We start from the raw sequence: 18,700 nt of genomic DNA, 5'->3' as shown, positions 1-18,700 counted from the left end.
TTTAAGTGATTCTCTTTTTATTGAAATTACCTACCGTTCAACCCTTTACCAACCGAACATAACAAGCCGGATAACACTTTGGCAAACCATCACAAGCTTGAAACAATCTAAGAATCATTAAAAAATAGATCCACTGATTGACTCTGGAACATAATTTGTGGCTGTTGATACTGCAGTTTTAGAGATCAACCTATCGTACCCAGCTGATTGTGGTAACAACTTCAGTATCAGCACCATTTGCGTTGACTGCTACGATCTCCGAAAATCAAACACTATTCCATGGTCTTCTGTAAATTTCAAAGCAGGAAGTTTTCCTGGCACTATTTCACAAACTGGACAGTTTCATCTCACCGTGACTGTATCCCGTAAATGACGTTTAACCACAAGGCACTGCGCATTCTTACCTTTCAAATAACTTGTATACAATGTAAAAAGATCTTTTGGTAGAACGAGCCCCTGTGGGGCACCAGTATCGGTGTAGAAAATATCAGACCCAGACTGCATTAATCTTACCCTCTGAGGCCTATTTGTCAAGAATGCATTAATTCACAAATCCACAAAGTGCGGGAGCTTGCTCTACAGAACTTGGGGCTGGTTCAAATTGAATATATGCGAGAAACGAACGGAGAAAAATTCTACCATATGCCTAAGGATTGTCAATATGGCTGGAAATGCCCTGCAACAATATTAAAATTGCATCTTCGACGCTACTTCTTGTCCAGCAAGAGGGACTGTAATTAATATAGTGTGCGCTTTTAAGGGGCAAGTATTTGTACCAGTATTGTCCGCAAAGGTGCTCAGTATTATGCGTTACACCATTATAGAACTCTCTTAAACAAGGGCGCGATCACATCTTCTGCCGTGCCCCCTGGCTTAAAAAGTAACCTTTTTAAAGTCTCGGGGCAGGCCGACCGGGCATGGAGAAGGGACGACAATTGGCAATCCATGTTTAATTGTACTTTGTGCTCATGTACTTTTTATGGACAAAACACCTGGAACCTATGTTTAAAAGGAAAGAAGTTACAAAGAGAAAAGGCAACACGGAAGTTTATGCAGAAAAGGAGGAATGCTTCCAAACATCGTGCGACAAGACTTTAACTTTGAGATAACAAGCGATCTTTAGCCAACCATAGAGAAAACTTTACAAAGGGAAGTTTAATGTACCCTAGCTCGTCCTCAATTATGTCCCCGATCCTGAAAATTGCGATAAGCCAACCCTGACCTCCCCTTTGCCCTAAAACATGCCAGATGGTTTTACATTTAATCTCAATAAGGAACCGGAAACGTTTTTTGTGGTGGTAAATTATCTGGGGTTTGGCAGCCGCCGGGAATGCAGGAAAACAAGTTGTGAAATCTAAACACAGCAGCCCAGAACATTAAAAACGTTTCCTACTTGAAATTTAACCTTTCGCTTTGGTCGTATATAAACTTTTATCGGTCCCTGAGGCGCGATGCATTGGTGTTTACTCCACGTCATGAATTTGTGCTATGATTTAAAAGCCACGGGCCTGATTATTTGCAAATGTGAATCTAAACCTTCCAAAGTTTTTCTGAAATTGCTTAAATTCAAAGTTTTATGTGTACATTCTTACGGCGATAGTTAACACTCAAAAATGTGACCTTAAAACAAACGTGTGGTTTTGGAGAGTGTTCCCGTTAATTCAAAAATAAGATCCGAGAGGAAACGTAATACAATGTAATGGGAAATGAGATATTTCTTAACCACCGATGTTAAACATTCACATGGCATGTTAAATTTTATTGCAACAGAAATTCATTCAAAGGAAACGGTAAATTTTGCCCCGATTCGTCCGCAGGAAAATTCTTTGGATTAACCCAAATCAATCAATTAATGAATAGAATAAACTTGTGATTTTGGAGTTGAATTATATACAAAAGTTCTACTTACATGTCTCAATTATGTATGCAAAAACATCGGTGGTTTAATGGGCTGGTCTTCTATCACCTGAATGGCATTGATGTCTCATCGTCTGATCATTAGTAGGAAAAATTCTTGTATGGCATGTTATTAATATCCATCCAACGACCTTCTATGTTCTAAATGCAAACTACATACACAATGCCGCTTTTTATGTAGTTGTGTCAAACAAGGACAGAGACGTTCCAGATCAAGACATAGTAGGTCCCATCTGAGAGGTTTCCACATTCGTAAATACTTGCCAATAATGACCTACAAGTGTTGTCAACAGATGTCCTTCTCCGGATCGCATACATACCATACAAGAACCTGCACAAACACGATGCAATCGATTGAGGATAGAAAGACAAAGAAAAGACAGAAACGTTATACACCATTAAGAAAATGTTCGGTGTAAAACGGTCCTCGAAAGTAGGTTTAGTTTACGAGAAAGTGCGATGGTAAAGGAAGGAAAGATGACGGTTCGTTGTGTTCTAAGAATGTGATGCCTAGGACATATGTGCTCGCATGAAGCGACAGCACAAAATAGGTTTATCCAGCGACGTTTCACTGGATATCCGCAATGACCCTCATCAACGGTGAAAAACATTGTTGGTCGGCGTTGTACAACAGAGTGACTCCCATGGTGCAGTGGCTCCGTGTCTTATTTATTACAATATGTACATTATTCGCACGGGGCCACTCAAATGAGCAGTGAAAGTGTCACCATGGTCACCGGATCATGTCACCTTAATGTCCACCACAAAGACCAAATAATGAAGACAAAATGTCATATTTCTATTTCCCTCGCGTCTGCGAGCCAACAATGCCAAGTGGTATGGCAAGGTTTAGGATGGATTTCTTTCAAAAAACGAGCCTTATTATCCTGTACGACTTTTTGTTTGGCTCTGTAGGGGAGGCGGTGCGACAATGCCGAACCAACAGTGCGTGGGGACCAGTTGACTACACTGGTTGCTCCCTTCAGACCCTAGTGGACCTCTATGCAAAGGTAAGCCAATATAAACACGCGTAAAATACTTGACGCCCATACAATATGCAGTACATACATTTTATAAATGGACCCTTTCGTCTAAATTTAACCGTAGTTTCAATGTTGTTTCGCTGTGTATGAGCGTTTGCTGCCATTTAATTTTATGCTATTACAAATTTGCATATATCTGTAAGCTGAAGAGTGATGTCGTCCAAAGGCGGCTTCTCAAGGCTTGTGTTTGGGTTTGTTAACAATTACTTCAATGGACAAGTATACAATGGAAGCTTACTTATGGATCTTATATAACGGGTAAGCAATTTTACGAGAGCATGGAAGTTTAAAGTGAGTTGGCACGCTTTCGGGCTCAAATCTACTGACAAGCAACCACACGTAATGGACGAGAACAAAGACTGCGTGGCAGAACACAGACACGCAACACAACACCGCCAGAGTGGAAAGCTTTCGTACAATATACTTTCCAATACGCAAGTATCTGCGCTCACAAAACCCCCAAATGAACTGCATCAGTCCATTTTCGAATATGGTGGGATTCTTCCCGTTGTGATCACGTGGCCGTTGCGGCTACCACACTGGAAAACGCTCCAACATAGGTGGAATCGTGTCGTCTGAGAACCAGACGTAGTTGTCCTAAATGAGCCCTAACGTATATATGGCACTCGTGCACAAACTGGCACCTCCAAGCGCACGACACTACACATTTCCTCTGTTATTATAAGCCAAAAGGCACACTAAGATTCGTGAGACGTTCTCTTCAAATGCGACAGAACTGGGCCAAGATTTCACGGAAGGTTTGCTTGAACTGGGATCAAGAAACATCCACTCAACGCTGTTACATTACAATCAGATTACCCGCAAACATATACATTATGGCTTCTTCAAGGTGCAAATTTAAAAAAATCAGCTAAGTAAAAAACACAGAAAAAAAAGCCTCTCAATGTTGGAATTCTGTATTCATGAAAATGAACGATACGGTTGTTTTACTTAAAGCGTTTTTATTTCATAAGTTTGGACACATTTTAAGCATATGTGGGGGGCACAAAATATAAATTGGCCTAACTCTGACGATAAAGAAAAAGTATGTTCAGAATTCTATATTTTCAATATTACACAGTCCGTGCTCATTCCTTCTCATTTTTGTCAGAGCCCCTTACACCACTTTTAAAAGCGTCGTGAGTGTTGCATTGAACGTAGCAAGGCCAACATCTTCTCACATTATGATTCTGCTCCTAAGCAAACTTACGACACATGGTTACACGTAAAGACGATCATGGTTGTAGAAAAAAAAAGTGGTGCACATAGGTAATTTCAACTGAACGGACCCTAACAGGCAAGTCTACGCTAGACAAGCGAACCTAGCCTTGGATACTAGACTGGACAGGTGTTCTACTCTTGTCACAAGTGTGTTTCTCTTTTCATGATTGACTCTGGTCAGAGTTTTGGCTGTGCCCGTGAGCTGGATCACCGATTCTGAAGAAGTCAGACGACTTGAGAAATAAATTTCTGACAAATTTCAAAGTTTGTCACTGGGAAGGAAAGTTTAGCATTTTGAGATTTACTAGGCTCAAATGACAGTATCTTGTAGCAGGTTTAGGGAAAAATAACTCGCATTCCAATCAGTAAACTTTCAAGTTGCAAGAACTATATGTTTATCATCAGCCCAAAGTGTGGCTGCCATGAATGTTGTTGGACCATTATTCTGCCACTTTAAACTCTTCTTCAATGTACAAAAATGAATTGACATCGTCATTAGGTTAAATGAATTGACAAAATGTTCCATGCTCCCCCAGTCTCCTGAGGGCGTTGTTGCTGTGACGTCATCAAGGAAGGACAAGGCTCAGTTCGTGCGTTTTTCTGTGGAAGCATCGAGAATGGGTTGAAAGCTTATTGATATGGATTAGCAAAACAATGAATCCCTAGAGGAGGAACAATTTGGACTATCAAATCCTAAAAAAGGAAGAGTTTTTTGTGGACAAAGGTAGCACGGGGGCATTTTGCCATTGATAACATTTCAACTTCGCTAATGAATATCGACATACTAACTACCCGTAAAATTGAAAAGGAAACACGAGGTTACTTGAGAACTTGCTTGAGAAACACAGGTATATTTTTGAGCTTTTTATAGTTTCCCTTTAAAGTATTGAGGATCCTTCTTCAAATGGATCTCAAGACTGATGTATGTTTTTGATGTCGAGGAAGCTAGAGTGGATCTTTTAGAGCAATTGCAGCAGGCTCCGTACTTTAGTAGATCTCATGACCGTTGCCAGGACACGGGGATAGTCGCTGGGCAATATGGTCTCTGTTTGTGGCAAACATCACGGCCCGTTTGCTTAGCCATTAACGGCGGTCGTGTCACACTGTGTTTGACAAATTGCCCACTTCGAGCGTTGTGCATAATATTCACGGAGTAGTTATTAAACCTCAAAAATGAAGGAAACGTTGGTAATTTCCAGCAGTAATAATAACCATATATGGATAAGTTATGCACAATCGATCCGGTATAAACCATAGAATTATCACAGGTTAAATGGAAAAAACTTATAATTCAGTCAAATGTATAGCAAACAAACAAATGAGATTTGAACCTGCAGCCATCGGAAAATACAAAGTGTTCCACCTACTTTGTTGTTAAACCAATTGCTGAAGAAAGGTCTTTCTTTCGAGGGACAGTTGTCAGTAGTTCATTATAATCATTTCTCTCAGTGTTAAAGATTTACATTTTTCTTAACAAAGGTAATGCGTGGGAATACAAAAGTACATGTATATGGTCTACACGCGTGAAACGCGCCGATTGGGGTGCCACTTCGGCATGTTAAGTGCGGAGATATGCCAGTTTCGCTATAATTCTGTTTCCCACAAGTCTTGTTTAAAGCCGTGAGTTCAAAGATACCGACCACGATGACTCAGCCTACAGAGTTCATATGTCTGAGTCGATATATATTCCCTGAAAGTGCTGCCAGAGTTCAAAGACACAACAGCCCCGTGGGACGCCTATGCTTAAGACTCTGTTGAAACAAATTATATTAGCCTTCGATCTATCATCGAAAGCAAGAAATCACTGTTATGATCCTACATTTCTGGTAAAGACTTTAAACACGCTAGGATATTACGAGCGCTGAGGTCGGCGGACACAAACAAGTCCTGATTCATTGGCAGATGGTGGGGAAGGAAACAGGGGCTTACCCCATTTTTCTCTACAAAAAGGCGATTTGCAGGAATATTTTACTTTTCTTTCCTCACATAGGCCTAAGCCTATTACAGCCGTATCCTAAACGTCCAGAAATTAGGCTAATGAAAGTTTCACAAAGAAATATTTACTTTTCCCCGAGCCCCAAACCAACAATTTGGTTCTCGAGATCTACCCGTGTCCTAAATCTACCAATGTTAATGTATTGTCACACACCCAAGGGGGGAGGGTATGTGATTATGGTCAGATTTATGACTTTCGTGGACGTTCACGACCGCCCTGCACGAAGATACATAGGCCTCCTTGTAAAAGGTGCACAGTCACTCTTTCATGACCACCTATTGTTCCGTATGGTATGTACAATACATGTATATACCTTGCTTCGCCTCGTAAAAACAGATGGAATGAAAGTCGAGGATGATGATGGAACGTGGACAATTTTAGGTTGGGCAGTTCATGTATAAAATGAAGCAAGAAATGAATACAGGTGGGTTTAAAATTGCCTGTGAGGACCAGAGGTGGGTAACATTAACAGCGCAAGGTAAGGTTTTAATTGATTTCATTTCCAATACTGAATTCATATACAGTCTGCTCTTTCTACGCTACAGTCGCGCTTTTTCCTACAAGTGGCTGCTAAAACTATGCTGGTCGTCAGTACAAAAGTAAAAGAATAATTCAAAAGGGTTGAAAATTCGTGGCAAACCATAATTTACCAGATAATCAATACACGTATTACTAAATATGGTCATGAAATACAACCCTCTTTAGAATTAATTGGACCGGTGTACATTTGAACTCGAACGAAACTGAGGTAAAATCGAAAATAAACAAAGTGTGATTTTTCTGCAAATCTGGGCCGCCCATGTACAAATTGTAGGCAAAATGACAGGAGTGGTCCTTTAAAAGAGAATCTCAAGCTAAATCTAAGTGAATGGGAATTGTCTTTTGCTGCAGAGCAAACCACGTTGTCAGAAATGGAAATTTGACGAAGGGCACTCCATTAAGGCAGGGGCCCGTTGACAATGACAAGACATAATGTGCTCATGTCTGCAGAACACGTCTATTTGTCACGTTATCGTGTGATTCAGTGTCACAGCAACCAAGGCCTCTTGTGCGAGTGAGTTTGTTTCTGCATTCAATTGGGGACCCTGAACAATAGAGGACAATAAGGTCCCCGGTTGACAGAGGGTCCCCGATTGACAACTGTGTACAAAACATATGGGTGGTCTTCTAAAAAAGTTCAAGTACAAGCAAAACAGGAACAATATAGGGGGTTCCCAGTTGCAGGCAAATACACACCTGTGTGCGTGGGTGTCGCTAGAGGGGTGTATGAGTTTGTTTCTGCATTCAATTGGGGACCCTGAACAATAGCGGACAATAAGGTCCCCGATTGACAGAGGGTCCCCAATTGACAACTGTGTACAAAACATATGGGTGGTCTTGTAAAAAAGTTGGGGTACAAACAAAAGAGGAACAATAGGGGGTTCCCAGTTGCAGGCAAATACACACTTGTGTGCATTGGTGGCGCTAGAGGGGTGTGTGTGTGGGGGGGGGGGGGGGTTCACTCCCAATCCCCCTGCATTAGACTGTTTGAAAAGGAGGAGGATGGTCAAGTGCCACAGGGAATCAAACTGACATTGCACTCATGAAATTTGCTGACGGTCCCTTGGCAAGTTTCATGATAGCACCCCCCTTCATTTAAAATGACCTTGCGACGCGCGCAAGTGATCATGACTGCGGTGTGATTCAGCAACCAGCTGAATTAGAAGCCATTTTTTTTAGAGTGGCACAACATTCTTGAAAGGGTGGTACCGTTCAAACCATCATTGCTGTGGATTGCCAAACGTACGCCCGCATCAAGCTTAAGGGAGGTTTAGATGTACGTATTACACAAACGTGAACGTGACGATTTTTCTTATCGCACACGAGTGCGCGGGGCGTCAAATGCTTGTTTGAACGTTTAGATGCGCGTCCCGCACAAAATGTACATCTTCCAATGAACACACGAATAAAAGGACAAATGATGAGTAACATCCGGCAAATGTCTCAAAAAAGTGCAATCGGTCATCATAAACCAAGCATGAAAAATTCCAAGTTGCATAACTTTTGCACTTTGAAAAAAATGTCCATTTCACATCAGCGAATGTTTAATGCATAAATTTAATCCTTCCGAAAAAGTTGCAGTTTTTCACGTTTTGATCCAACATGAACTTCCCATGTTTCACGTATTGGACGTCCGTGCGAACTATACCGTACGTGAGAGAAAGTACGCACAAAGCAATGACGTCAGCAAGAGCCCACGCCTTTTTCGCGTTTGCGTTCACGTAGAACGTGCAACTAAACCTCTCTAATGAGGCGTGTTCGATGAGCACGGTGCTACCGCCGTTAGGGCGTCTCCTCGGTGTAGTCTAGAGTGGCATGAGTCATGTTAATGCGTCCATTCTTTGCCTTTGTCAACTATCCTTTCAATAACCTCCCAACAATTCAGTGAGGGGGTTTCCTTATTTGTTCCCCTCTGGAGCAATTGAAGTGATGCTCGACATTTTTGAATTGAGAAGTTGCATATAGCCGAAATCAGCCTGTCAGCAAAATGGGTACACCTCAGTGCCACAACAGGGTATTCGATCAATACTCACGCCACCGTGCATTTTCTTCCCTTTAAAAATGATTACCATGAGGCAAACTACGGTCCCGCTTTATTATTTCAACATAACATTGGAAGGTCACAGCTACAGCGTTTGAGGAGACTGTACACAGAACAGCATATACAGCGCGCTGTCATGGCTGGGCATACTCGGTTGTTCAGGTGAACAACGCTTTATACACGCGAGGTACCCTTTTAAAACAAAGAACCTGACTAGGAAAATCTGAACAGTGTGCCAGTGATGGCTGGTCAGAGATCATATTTTGGCCATATGTTCGTACTTGAGTTAAGATACAACAATCATCTTTACCTTCGCTCGTGCATAACTGTTGTCGTTTAATTAACTTGATTCTACGCTGCGTATGTAAATATGGTTTACGTAATTATCAAGCAAATAATAACGATTGGTGACAATATAACATAAGTATTTTCAACTACTTTCATTTTCCTTAAAATTCTCAACTTAATAAAGGAGTCATGTTGCATTTGGCATCTTTGAGCGACCTGCAATTTGTTTATGCCACTGGGTATTTTGTCTTTCAATTAACAAAGAAAACAGAAACAAATCGCAAAGAAAACCCCTCCCAAACTGGAATTGGCACAGTAAACAATGCTGTCAATCGCAGTGGTTTGTCAAGAGAGTACGTGTTTACACCAAGAGCGGAGAGCAAGAGGCGGCAGGGCGATAAACGGGATAAACCGCTGTCTTCAGAAACCTGAGTGATTTCTCTGAGGTACCTCGCTAGCACCGAGACAGTGCGTTATGGCATGATTGACCTTTTCTGCGTGCCTTCGATTCTCCTCATGGGTGCCATTGATTTGTGGATAGTCTGTGACATAATGATGTGCACATGGAATTGCACGCTGTATCGTTTTCCGTTACCACTGGTCTGTGCACACGGGCCCTTGGGATAAAGCTGAGACGAAGGAGACTAACCTTTCAGAATAATGCACCGCAATCATTTGGTCATAACGACTGAGCTCATTAAGCTGAAGTGAATCTCCCCAGTGGTTGTCCATCAGGCACATGGCTCAGAATAATGGCCTCATTTATCACACGTGACCCCTCGCTTCGCTCCTGCAGTGCTGTCACCAAAAAAGGCTACAGACTATGCCTGAAGGGCATCTCTCTTTCCAGGATCGTTGATTAGACCATGCAGGAATAATCCTCCATGATTAGACATTGACTGATCACAGGAAGGCAAGAAATTGGCAGATCTTGTAAAGAGCATTTTACTGGTTGATTGCTTGGCTGTCACGATGGGTTTAGACCTTTCTATCCCAGGGACAAAGTCTGTGCGAAAAGTTTCACAACTGTTGTGGTCGAAACCCACCTTCATTTGACAAAAAAATGACAAAACGTAGTTTAAGATATGAGCAAAAAGAAATGTGGAGCACCTACGCCTTTCTTTTCATGTGAGGAAAAGGCATCGTTGGGAGCAAAGATCGTATGCGCAAGATGGTGAACTTCATCGTGAATACACGTAAAACGTTGTATTCGCATTGGCGCCATTTCAGCACATTGCACAGGCGCAGGCGCCGCGGCAGGCACGTGCACGTGGTGAGCCTGCGCCCAAGCATTACCGTAAACTGCGCAAGAGTATCGCTTGCTCAAATGGCGCCCACGGTAATTACACCTTTTGGACAGAGTTATCCATCTTGCGCCTTCGGCGCTACACGATCTTTGGTTGGGAGTACAAGATAAACGACAATGTCTGCACGATTTACAGCGCAACAAAGTGTCAAGATGGTGGCCATCTACACCACACCACATTTTAAACTGGGACGAAATGACATTTCTGAATTTGTTTCCTTTAATTTCCTTTTGGGTCCTTGTCTCCGATCTACAGACCAAGAATGCCAGCAACGGGGTCACGTTGACCAAGGAGCTAGTCACGGTTGCTCAGCAGCTGGTCACCGTAACAGAGCCATCAAGCATCGCGTACTCTGGCCAGCTTCTCCAGGCCATCGACATTCTTCTCGAACTCTTTGCCAAGACAGACCTCGGCGGGCTCACAGTAGACTCAGCAAATCAATCCATACAGGTAAGAAGCTTAACGTGAGATATTTTGACACAGCAATCTTTTTTTTTAACTTGAACAGACAAACTTTCTTTGTTTGGTCAATTTTATAGTTTAAGTAAAACAACAGACGTTGTGCGTGAACAGTAGAGGGCGCTGTTGGAGATTGGAGATCGATTGGCTACCAGACCCTCCATATTTTCAGTGTAGAATGGGAAATAAATATGGACGTTTCCACCTATGTTACAAAAGCTTTAAAACTTCATAAGATAGGACCACACAAAAAATAAACCAAAGGTTAAATGGTAGAACTAGTATTGTTGTTGGCTCTCGATACAACAAACGTTTGTTCCTGATTACCTCACTGGCTGGTTTAAATGCTTCATTTCTCCAACTAGAACTGCAAGTACTACTAAACGTACACTTTAATTCTTTTAAATCGCAGAACATATTGAAATCCGTCGACAATGTGCTGAGTTCTGACAGCTTTGCAACTCTCTGGACAAATATTCATCAGGTATGTAATCTTGAGAAATCTTGCCACAAATCGGAGCCAGATTGCTGTAGGGCAGACGGAGATTTGCTTTTAAAATGCCATTAAAACAACGTTGTTTTTTATTCAGGAATTGGGAGTTTCGTGTGACCAAAGTAAGATCAAACACTTGTAATAGTCCTACATAATATATAAACGTTAATAGACTACATTGAGCGACGATCTTCATCGTTCGCAAAGTGCTGTGTTTTGCGTCGGCGTAAGAGGTCTTCCCGTAGACGCGGATGTGGAAATGGAAAGGACCCCCAAATTGTACAAGTCGGCAAGAGGCGCCTTTCCATATGCGCGCCAACACTGGCGCCAAGAGTTGCGTATCCGCCAAAATCGCTTCCGGGGCGGTTTTAACGGCCGAACGCAACGCACACTTGTGTTATTTTAATGGGTCGATTTTTGTATCCGTGAAAGTGAAACGCATGAGCGCATCGTGTACGCAGTGTACCAAAAAGTACACGTGGAAAAGCCAAAGGCAGTCAAGCGTCGCATTATAGCCTGTCTATTCTTCACTGTAAGGGTAGCGAAGATAACACTTTTTACTATTTCACCTTTCCCGAATTCTGTCGCCCTAATTCTCGTGCATATTCGTGGAACACAGTGTGCAGGGACACGTACTGCATATGCCAACAATTACGTACTGGCCAGTAACACGATCTAAACCTGTATGCCAGGTTTTGGGAGGGTTTTTCAACCAATTAATCCGTCGTCTGCTGAATCGTTCCAGTTATACCAACTCGGTCCATAAATCGCTTCATGCAGCGACATCAGAACATCATGGAATAGGCTATCGCTGAGTTCTTGGGTATTTTGTGCCCAACAGTGACCATTTAGAACGAACGCGCTAGGAAATAGCAATATACCAAACAGCAAATATGCTGCTAAAGGGCCAGAGAGGTTGAATTTGATATGTCATTTAAGAAAAATACGGAAAAGAATTATCGGTTGTTTGGAGCTTTAAAGGGACCGTGAAAGAGAAATATATTACTAAATCCCTTGAAATTGCACCTTTGGGTTTCAATTTACCTCATTTTAAATTTCTGTTTTCCAATTTTAAACCATATTTTGGAACCTTTATGGTTTTTATGTCAATGGATATGCATGATGAAAATCATGATGTCATCCAAGGCACTAAGCCTGAATGGTGCACTGGTTAGTGCACAGGAAATTCATAGATTTTTCTAAACACTGCTATGGTAGATTTTATTTCCTTTGGCAATTTATTGTTGTGTAAGTATACGGCAAAAAGCAAGCAAGCAATTTTATTTTCGTAGAAATGGTTTCAGATAACAAATTTGGGCTTCACAATTTGAACATAAAGACATGCAACCCAAACCATGTCTTCCTGGATTTACATCAAAGCAAAAGCGCCCTCACTTGTCCAGAAATGCTTGGTCAATTTGGAATGTTTGAAAAAGTGCTCTTTTCAGTTCACGTAATTCAAAAAAGATGTCAAACAATCTGCATGCAGTGAAGAAGAGTACAGAGATATACAAAAAGTGAACAAAGAAGAAATTAATTTCATAGATCCTTTAATTTGATTTTCACGGCTGAAGAAAGCACTTAATTGTTCCAAATTCACCTATTCAGTTCTTAGAATTCTTGTTCCCAGGTCCGGCCATGCTGCCTGTATGATGTATAGCGACAGGTGAAGAGTTGGTGCATGGAAATTAGAATTCACACGCAGCACCAACGAGTGGGGACTGTAATAGTTATTGCAGATTTCAAACGAGTATTTAAATAGAGTGCATCCCTAATTAGCCTTGCCTAGCGAGAATCATCTCCACACGTGTATGACGAGTGCCTAATGACTTCGAGGATTGTGTTACGACCGCAAGTGATGTATGCAGTGGAGATTGCGGGAGATTAGAGACAACGTCAGGTGTATCTGGACGCGCGTGCGCAGTACGTTTAAAGGTACAGTCCATCATTTGTCGTTGTCTAAAAGGTAACTGCCGAATGAACTGTTGAAGAGGATACTTGTAATAAGGAGAGTTATGGCACTAAACTCCTTGAGAAATTATTCTTTCTGGCAAGGCATCATTTTGAATAGAACAATTAAAGAAGGTCATTTCCAAAGATGCGTCTAAACACGCATTCGTAGAAATTACCGTCAGCAGTTCGGAGTTAATTCGGGGAATTAAAGCGCGCGCAAACGGTGGCAGGACGTACGCGTGCGCGCGGTTAGAATAATTCGTCAGTTCAATCAATGGGAACGTGTCCCAGACGCTGAATTCGACTGCAAGTCCAACATATGAGCCTGCATCTTTTGATTGGAAATCGAAGTCCTAGGATATTTGCCACAAAGCAGTGTTCTGTAACATCTTACTATGCTGCCGCGCAGAATATGGAGGCATTTCAATTAAACTTGAGGGTCTGAATGGCTGCTGACAGGCCAGTTCTTTTGTTTCACTGGGTATGCACAAAGGAGGTTTCCCTGTGGAACAAATGAACTGCCATGCGAGAGATTACTACTGTATAAGCAAAGCCTCTAATACGCACTTTCAACAAATATGCCAAGGAGATTCCAGAGGTAACAAAGTATTCATTAACAGAAAAGCATAACAATCATCAACGGAGGAAGGCATACCCAGCAAGAAATGAGACCGAGGGGTACCCCCCAACATGTCCAATCCCTATACACATTCCAGACTATTGTTACTTAACACATCCCCCCCAAGATGTCTGAAAGGAATTCCCCAGATTCCTGCGAGACAATGACCAACACAAAGCAGGGGGGTTCTCTCCGTCTCATACCTTGCTCCATATGGAGGAAGGGGGCCATATGCTGCGGTTTCTTTAAGCAGATTGGTATTCTTTTATATGAAAGGGAGGGCAGGCACTCCTTTTGAAACACCCACCTGCACCGCACACGTGCAATGTGGTTCTACGCACGTCAGTGGTTCCATGCACGAATGCAAACGGTCAAACATCTTTGAAGAACTGAAAACACAGCAAACGCACTTCGTCACGCATAAAACTATTGCACTCGACTGTGCCAACTGAAATTTAAGCTCAATGTGCAGGTGTCACGCTCTTGCTAATGGCACTATTGACACTGACAGTAGACAAACCGCGATCAGAAGGGCGATGAACCGAAGAACCACGGCGATATTATTTAACCATTCCGCGCTGATTGGCTGGTATTAGCCAAAGAGCCGTGTTGTTGGATATCAACCGTCGCGCACCAGTGTTGTAGGACTCGAGCCCAGGAGTCGGACTCGAGTCGGTTTTGCCGTGACTCGGATCGACTCGAGTCACTTTGGAAAATGACTCGTAACTCGAGTCATGTATTTTCCTAAAAAGAAAAAAAAAATCAAAATTTTTGAAACGAATGTAACATTTCTTTATTTTTAATGTAACTCAACGCCATGAAGTGTCTGGTTAAACACCTCTGTAAGCTTCTAGCTGTACTAAACACTATCGGGTTACTTGAATATGGGCCCTTGCACAGAGGGTTAAAATAACGTGATTAAGTAATACCTGCTTGTATAGTCAAAGTTTTCATGGTGGATTCTTTTTCTTTCAGATAAAAAGCTATCTTTTCGTGTGACATTAACCATAGCTCTTTGGAAAGTGATAAATTAACCTAATTTAGCTAATTTGGTTAGCAAGGCAATAAAAAATAAGTAGGGTTTAACATGTATATATACATGTATATTTTTTTATTGCTTTATTGTCAAGCAAAAACCACATAATTCTGGGTATGCGCAGCAAAAAGCCCCCAGACAGGTCGATAACTTAAAATAAGCGACTCACGACTCGGACTCGAGGCTTGTGACTTACGACTCAGACTCGAGGAACTGTGACTCGCAACTCGGATTCGACACTGGTGACTCGACTACAATTCTGTCACAGACTGAATAAAATGGTTGGGTGCTCCTGGTCGTGCCCTCGACTTTTCTCGCGGGGCGCTGCATGTTGTGGTAAAAAAGTCTATAACATAATGATTTGTAAACTGAGCGAGTTTCCGCCTTGTGTGTGTTATTAAAATGAAAACTATCGCGCGGCAATTTTGTATGTACTGTGCGCGTTTCTAGTCATAGCGACCGCCATATCCGTGTAACGCCAGAGTGAGACGCGACGGGGGGCGTCTTCTTTGATCACGATGATGGTCACGTGCGCTATCCGGGAACACTACCCGCGGTGTGCGCTGTACGACAAGATTACGCGATTAAAGTTTGCCTTGAAATGTTACCGTACACAATAGCGTTTAGTTGTTTTTAATGGCTTCAAGTACACCATTTACACGATCCACAACCTTTACTGTGGACATAAATTCTGATACATTAGTTACAATATATTACGTTTTAAACTTGGATTTTTACACACTGTAACACACAGTTCTGAATCCCAAAGAACAAGATCTCTGTTTCTCTTTGTATGATAACACTCTCCCGTGGACTTAACACACACACATATTTCTAAGCTGTCAGTTTTGAACAAATAAATTAATATTAGGGAGAAAGAATCGTTCGGTCCTTTTTTTTACTTTCCTGTGTAAGACTGTTGTAGGCCTACAGGAAAACTACAAACGGGCGTATTCATTGTGAATTACTGATTTTATGCTGAATGTTGGGATATTCACTTGAAAGGAAGACCGAATATTCGAATGTTCAATTATTCGAAATGACTCAGCCCAAACAGGCATGGAGTCAGAGGCAGGATCACAACCCACGCCCAAATTTGGAGCTTGTTTGTTTCACACGGATTCGGATCGCGATCAGTGATCCCAGAGCTGGTTCGCGCTATCCATTAGGCGGCCTCTGATTTCAGCAAACCAGCGTAGGATCAATGATCGCGATCCGGATCCGCGTGAAACAAACAGGCCCCTTAATGTTAAGTCTTCAAAACTTGACTCCAGGATTTGAATCTGAACAACCCAACATTACAGCACTGGAGCTGAAAAAGACACTGTTTTATCCTGCGGCAATATCGTGCATTTTATAAACTGGATTGTGACTGTTTACCTAATATTGTTTGCACCCAGCGACAATTTTAAATGTATTTGCTTGTTTACAATGTAAAAGGGCTCACCTGAATCAAATACAAGAACAACATATTTATTAGAACAATTTATATCAGCATTCGAAGGCAGTATTTCAGCATACATGATGCTATATATATTATACACGAGCAAATTTTATTCGATTCGAAATCGGGTTTGGCGTTGATCAGTCATCGTTGATATATGCGTTTTACTTGCGCGTTGCGTATTTACGTGTCCGTCGAAGTTACACCCTGGACAACGCACACGTGTTTTATGTTAACTGAGTCGTTTTTGTTTCTGAGAGTGAAACGCATGAACGAATCGTGTACGCAACGCACCCAAGAAACCCAAAAAAGGCACCTTAAGTTCCACAAAGACGAACAACAAAGGGGGGATATGGTAAACATAAACAGAGACAAAAGACATATTGTGCAACTAGTCTCAATAAATGAGAATCGTAAAATTACCGCCGCTTTGCTAATTTCCCACGGTTTGAAAAATCCTGCTGTAAAGTTATTGCTAAATACTCAACCCCGACACACGCTTCATTTTATAAGCGTATATTTCATTTTTGAATTATTCGCCCCCTTTTCTGACGTTAATAATGTTCGGAACTGCGTAGACGGTGTGTCCATATATACAGCTGAATATGCGAAATGCAAATGATTCAATTAATTCCTGCTCTATCCAGCGATCAAACAAAATCTAATTTATTCAGAAGTAATGAACAAGGTGGTGTACAGGGAGGAGAGGTTTTTTTTTTTTTTTTTTTTTTTCAAGCACTTATTTGACGAGTCTGTGGAAGGAAGTGAGACAGAATGTGACAGAATCTCACATCGCACATCACAAGTGCTGTAGTCGAGTGTCACATCAGCCATGGGTAAATCACAAGCCCTCGTTATCCAACTAGCCTATATACAAGAAAGGCCATACTTGCGCCCCGAGGCGGCGCCGATTAAACCTCCTAGGAAACGGGCTGCTACTCCCAGCAGGCCCTCCCTGTCACCCTGCGCGGGGTGATTGTGTCTTGCATGACGTACATCGCACATTGGTTGGGGGGCAACGCGCGAGCAGTGTCTGGAAGTGTATGCGACCTGTTAAAATGCTACATGACGTGAATTTTACATGGTTTATGCAAACATCAATTCCCCTGGAAAGTATGCTGCTAGAGCCACAATTGAGTTACAGACTTTAAATAAACGTCCATTTTCAGTTTCACAAGGATACAAAAACTGAGTGATAGGTCAAAATGAAGAGACTCAGTTGGCTCACACTAAATACAAGTTTAACATGGCGTAGGCCTAAAGCCTCATTCCGTGGGATACATAATTCCACATACATGCATACTGAAAATTGTTATGTCATAGTCTATTGGTATAGGATTTAACATGTAGACTGAACATGTAGTTAATTGATGACATTTGAGCTCATTTCTACATGTATGCGGTGAATCAACTATAAAATCAATAGTGATCATGATATTATTTGTTCCAAGATGAAATGTTCTAAGTCTCCTTCGGTTTATCTCGCGTTATATTCATCAATTTTCCAAGGTTGATATGAACGAATTTCATCAGGTGATGTCAAGTGTCCCCTGGGATACATGCACTGTTGAGGGTGATATTATTGATACTCGAGCTGGATTGAAGGATCATTTTCCTCCTGCATTTAGCAATGCCATTCCCAAAATAAAGATTAAAGGGAAACGCAAAGTTCCGGGGATTACGCCTGAGGTCCTTAGATTGTCTAAATCCAAGAACTGATAATATAAATCCGCCATTTGTAGTAAACAAAACGTTTGAAATGGGAAATGTATAAGCCCTGCAGAAACGAGGTTAGAAAATTTACAAGGCAGGCCTGTTCAGAATATGTTTTTGACTTATCAGACAGCTGTCATCATGATCCAAAACAGTTCTGGTCTTTCACAAGTTGAAATGGTCTAGCTCAGCTTGTGACAATTTTGTCATTTATGGCAGTGAAGTCAGTTATGGTCAAGATATTTGCGGACGAGATTCTGTAGTAATTTTTAGCTGGCTCCTATACCGCTGATTGTGCTCATTTGTTTAACAATTGTGGTGCAATGCAGCGTGTTGCTCCACTCCTGAGTGACATATTGCTTCCTCATCAGAAGTGCCAAAAATTCTGTTATACCTAAAGCAAGAAACGTCTTTTGGTCCCGACGAGATCTCACCTAAGATGATGAAACTTGCCGCTCCCTAAATTTCTGGTACCTTATGCAAAATAATCAATATGTCTTTACGTTCAGGTTTGATCCGGTTGACTGGAAATGTGCCAATGTTGTTCCTTTACATAAGTCAGGCAACGAAAATGATATATGTAATTATCGCCCGATTTCGCTATGTTCTGTTACTGTCTTGTACGGTTCT

General features: G+C 41.7%; 1 protein-coding gene across 1 annotated transcript in view; it reads left to right on the top strand.

The window, feature by feature from the left end:
- The window catches only part of LOC110984303 (adhesion G protein-coupled receptor L3-like), a 105,111-nt gene that overhangs the window by 61,311 nt on the left and 25,100 nt on the right, over positions 1–18,700 (top strand). The window contains exons 5-7 of the mRNA XM_022244336.2: positions 2,833–2,927; positions 10,609–10,803; positions 11,225–11,296. Coding sequence (XP_022100028.1) covers positions 2,833–2,927; positions 10,609–10,803; positions 11,225–11,296 — 362 coding nt within the window. The remainder of the gene's footprint in view (positions 1–2,832; positions 2,928–10,608; positions 10,804–11,224; positions 11,297–18,700) is intronic.

The sequence above is a fragment of the Acanthaster planci genome, linkage group LG10 (assembly GCF_054643075.1).
Source record: "Acanthaster planci isolate LZ-2023a linkage group LG10, COTS_SCS, whole genome shotgun sequence".
Lineage (NCBI taxonomy): Eukaryota > Metazoa > Echinodermata > Asteroidea > Valvatida > Acanthasteridae > Acanthaster > Acanthaster planci.
This window is presented reverse-complemented; position numbering and strand designations above follow the sequence as displayed.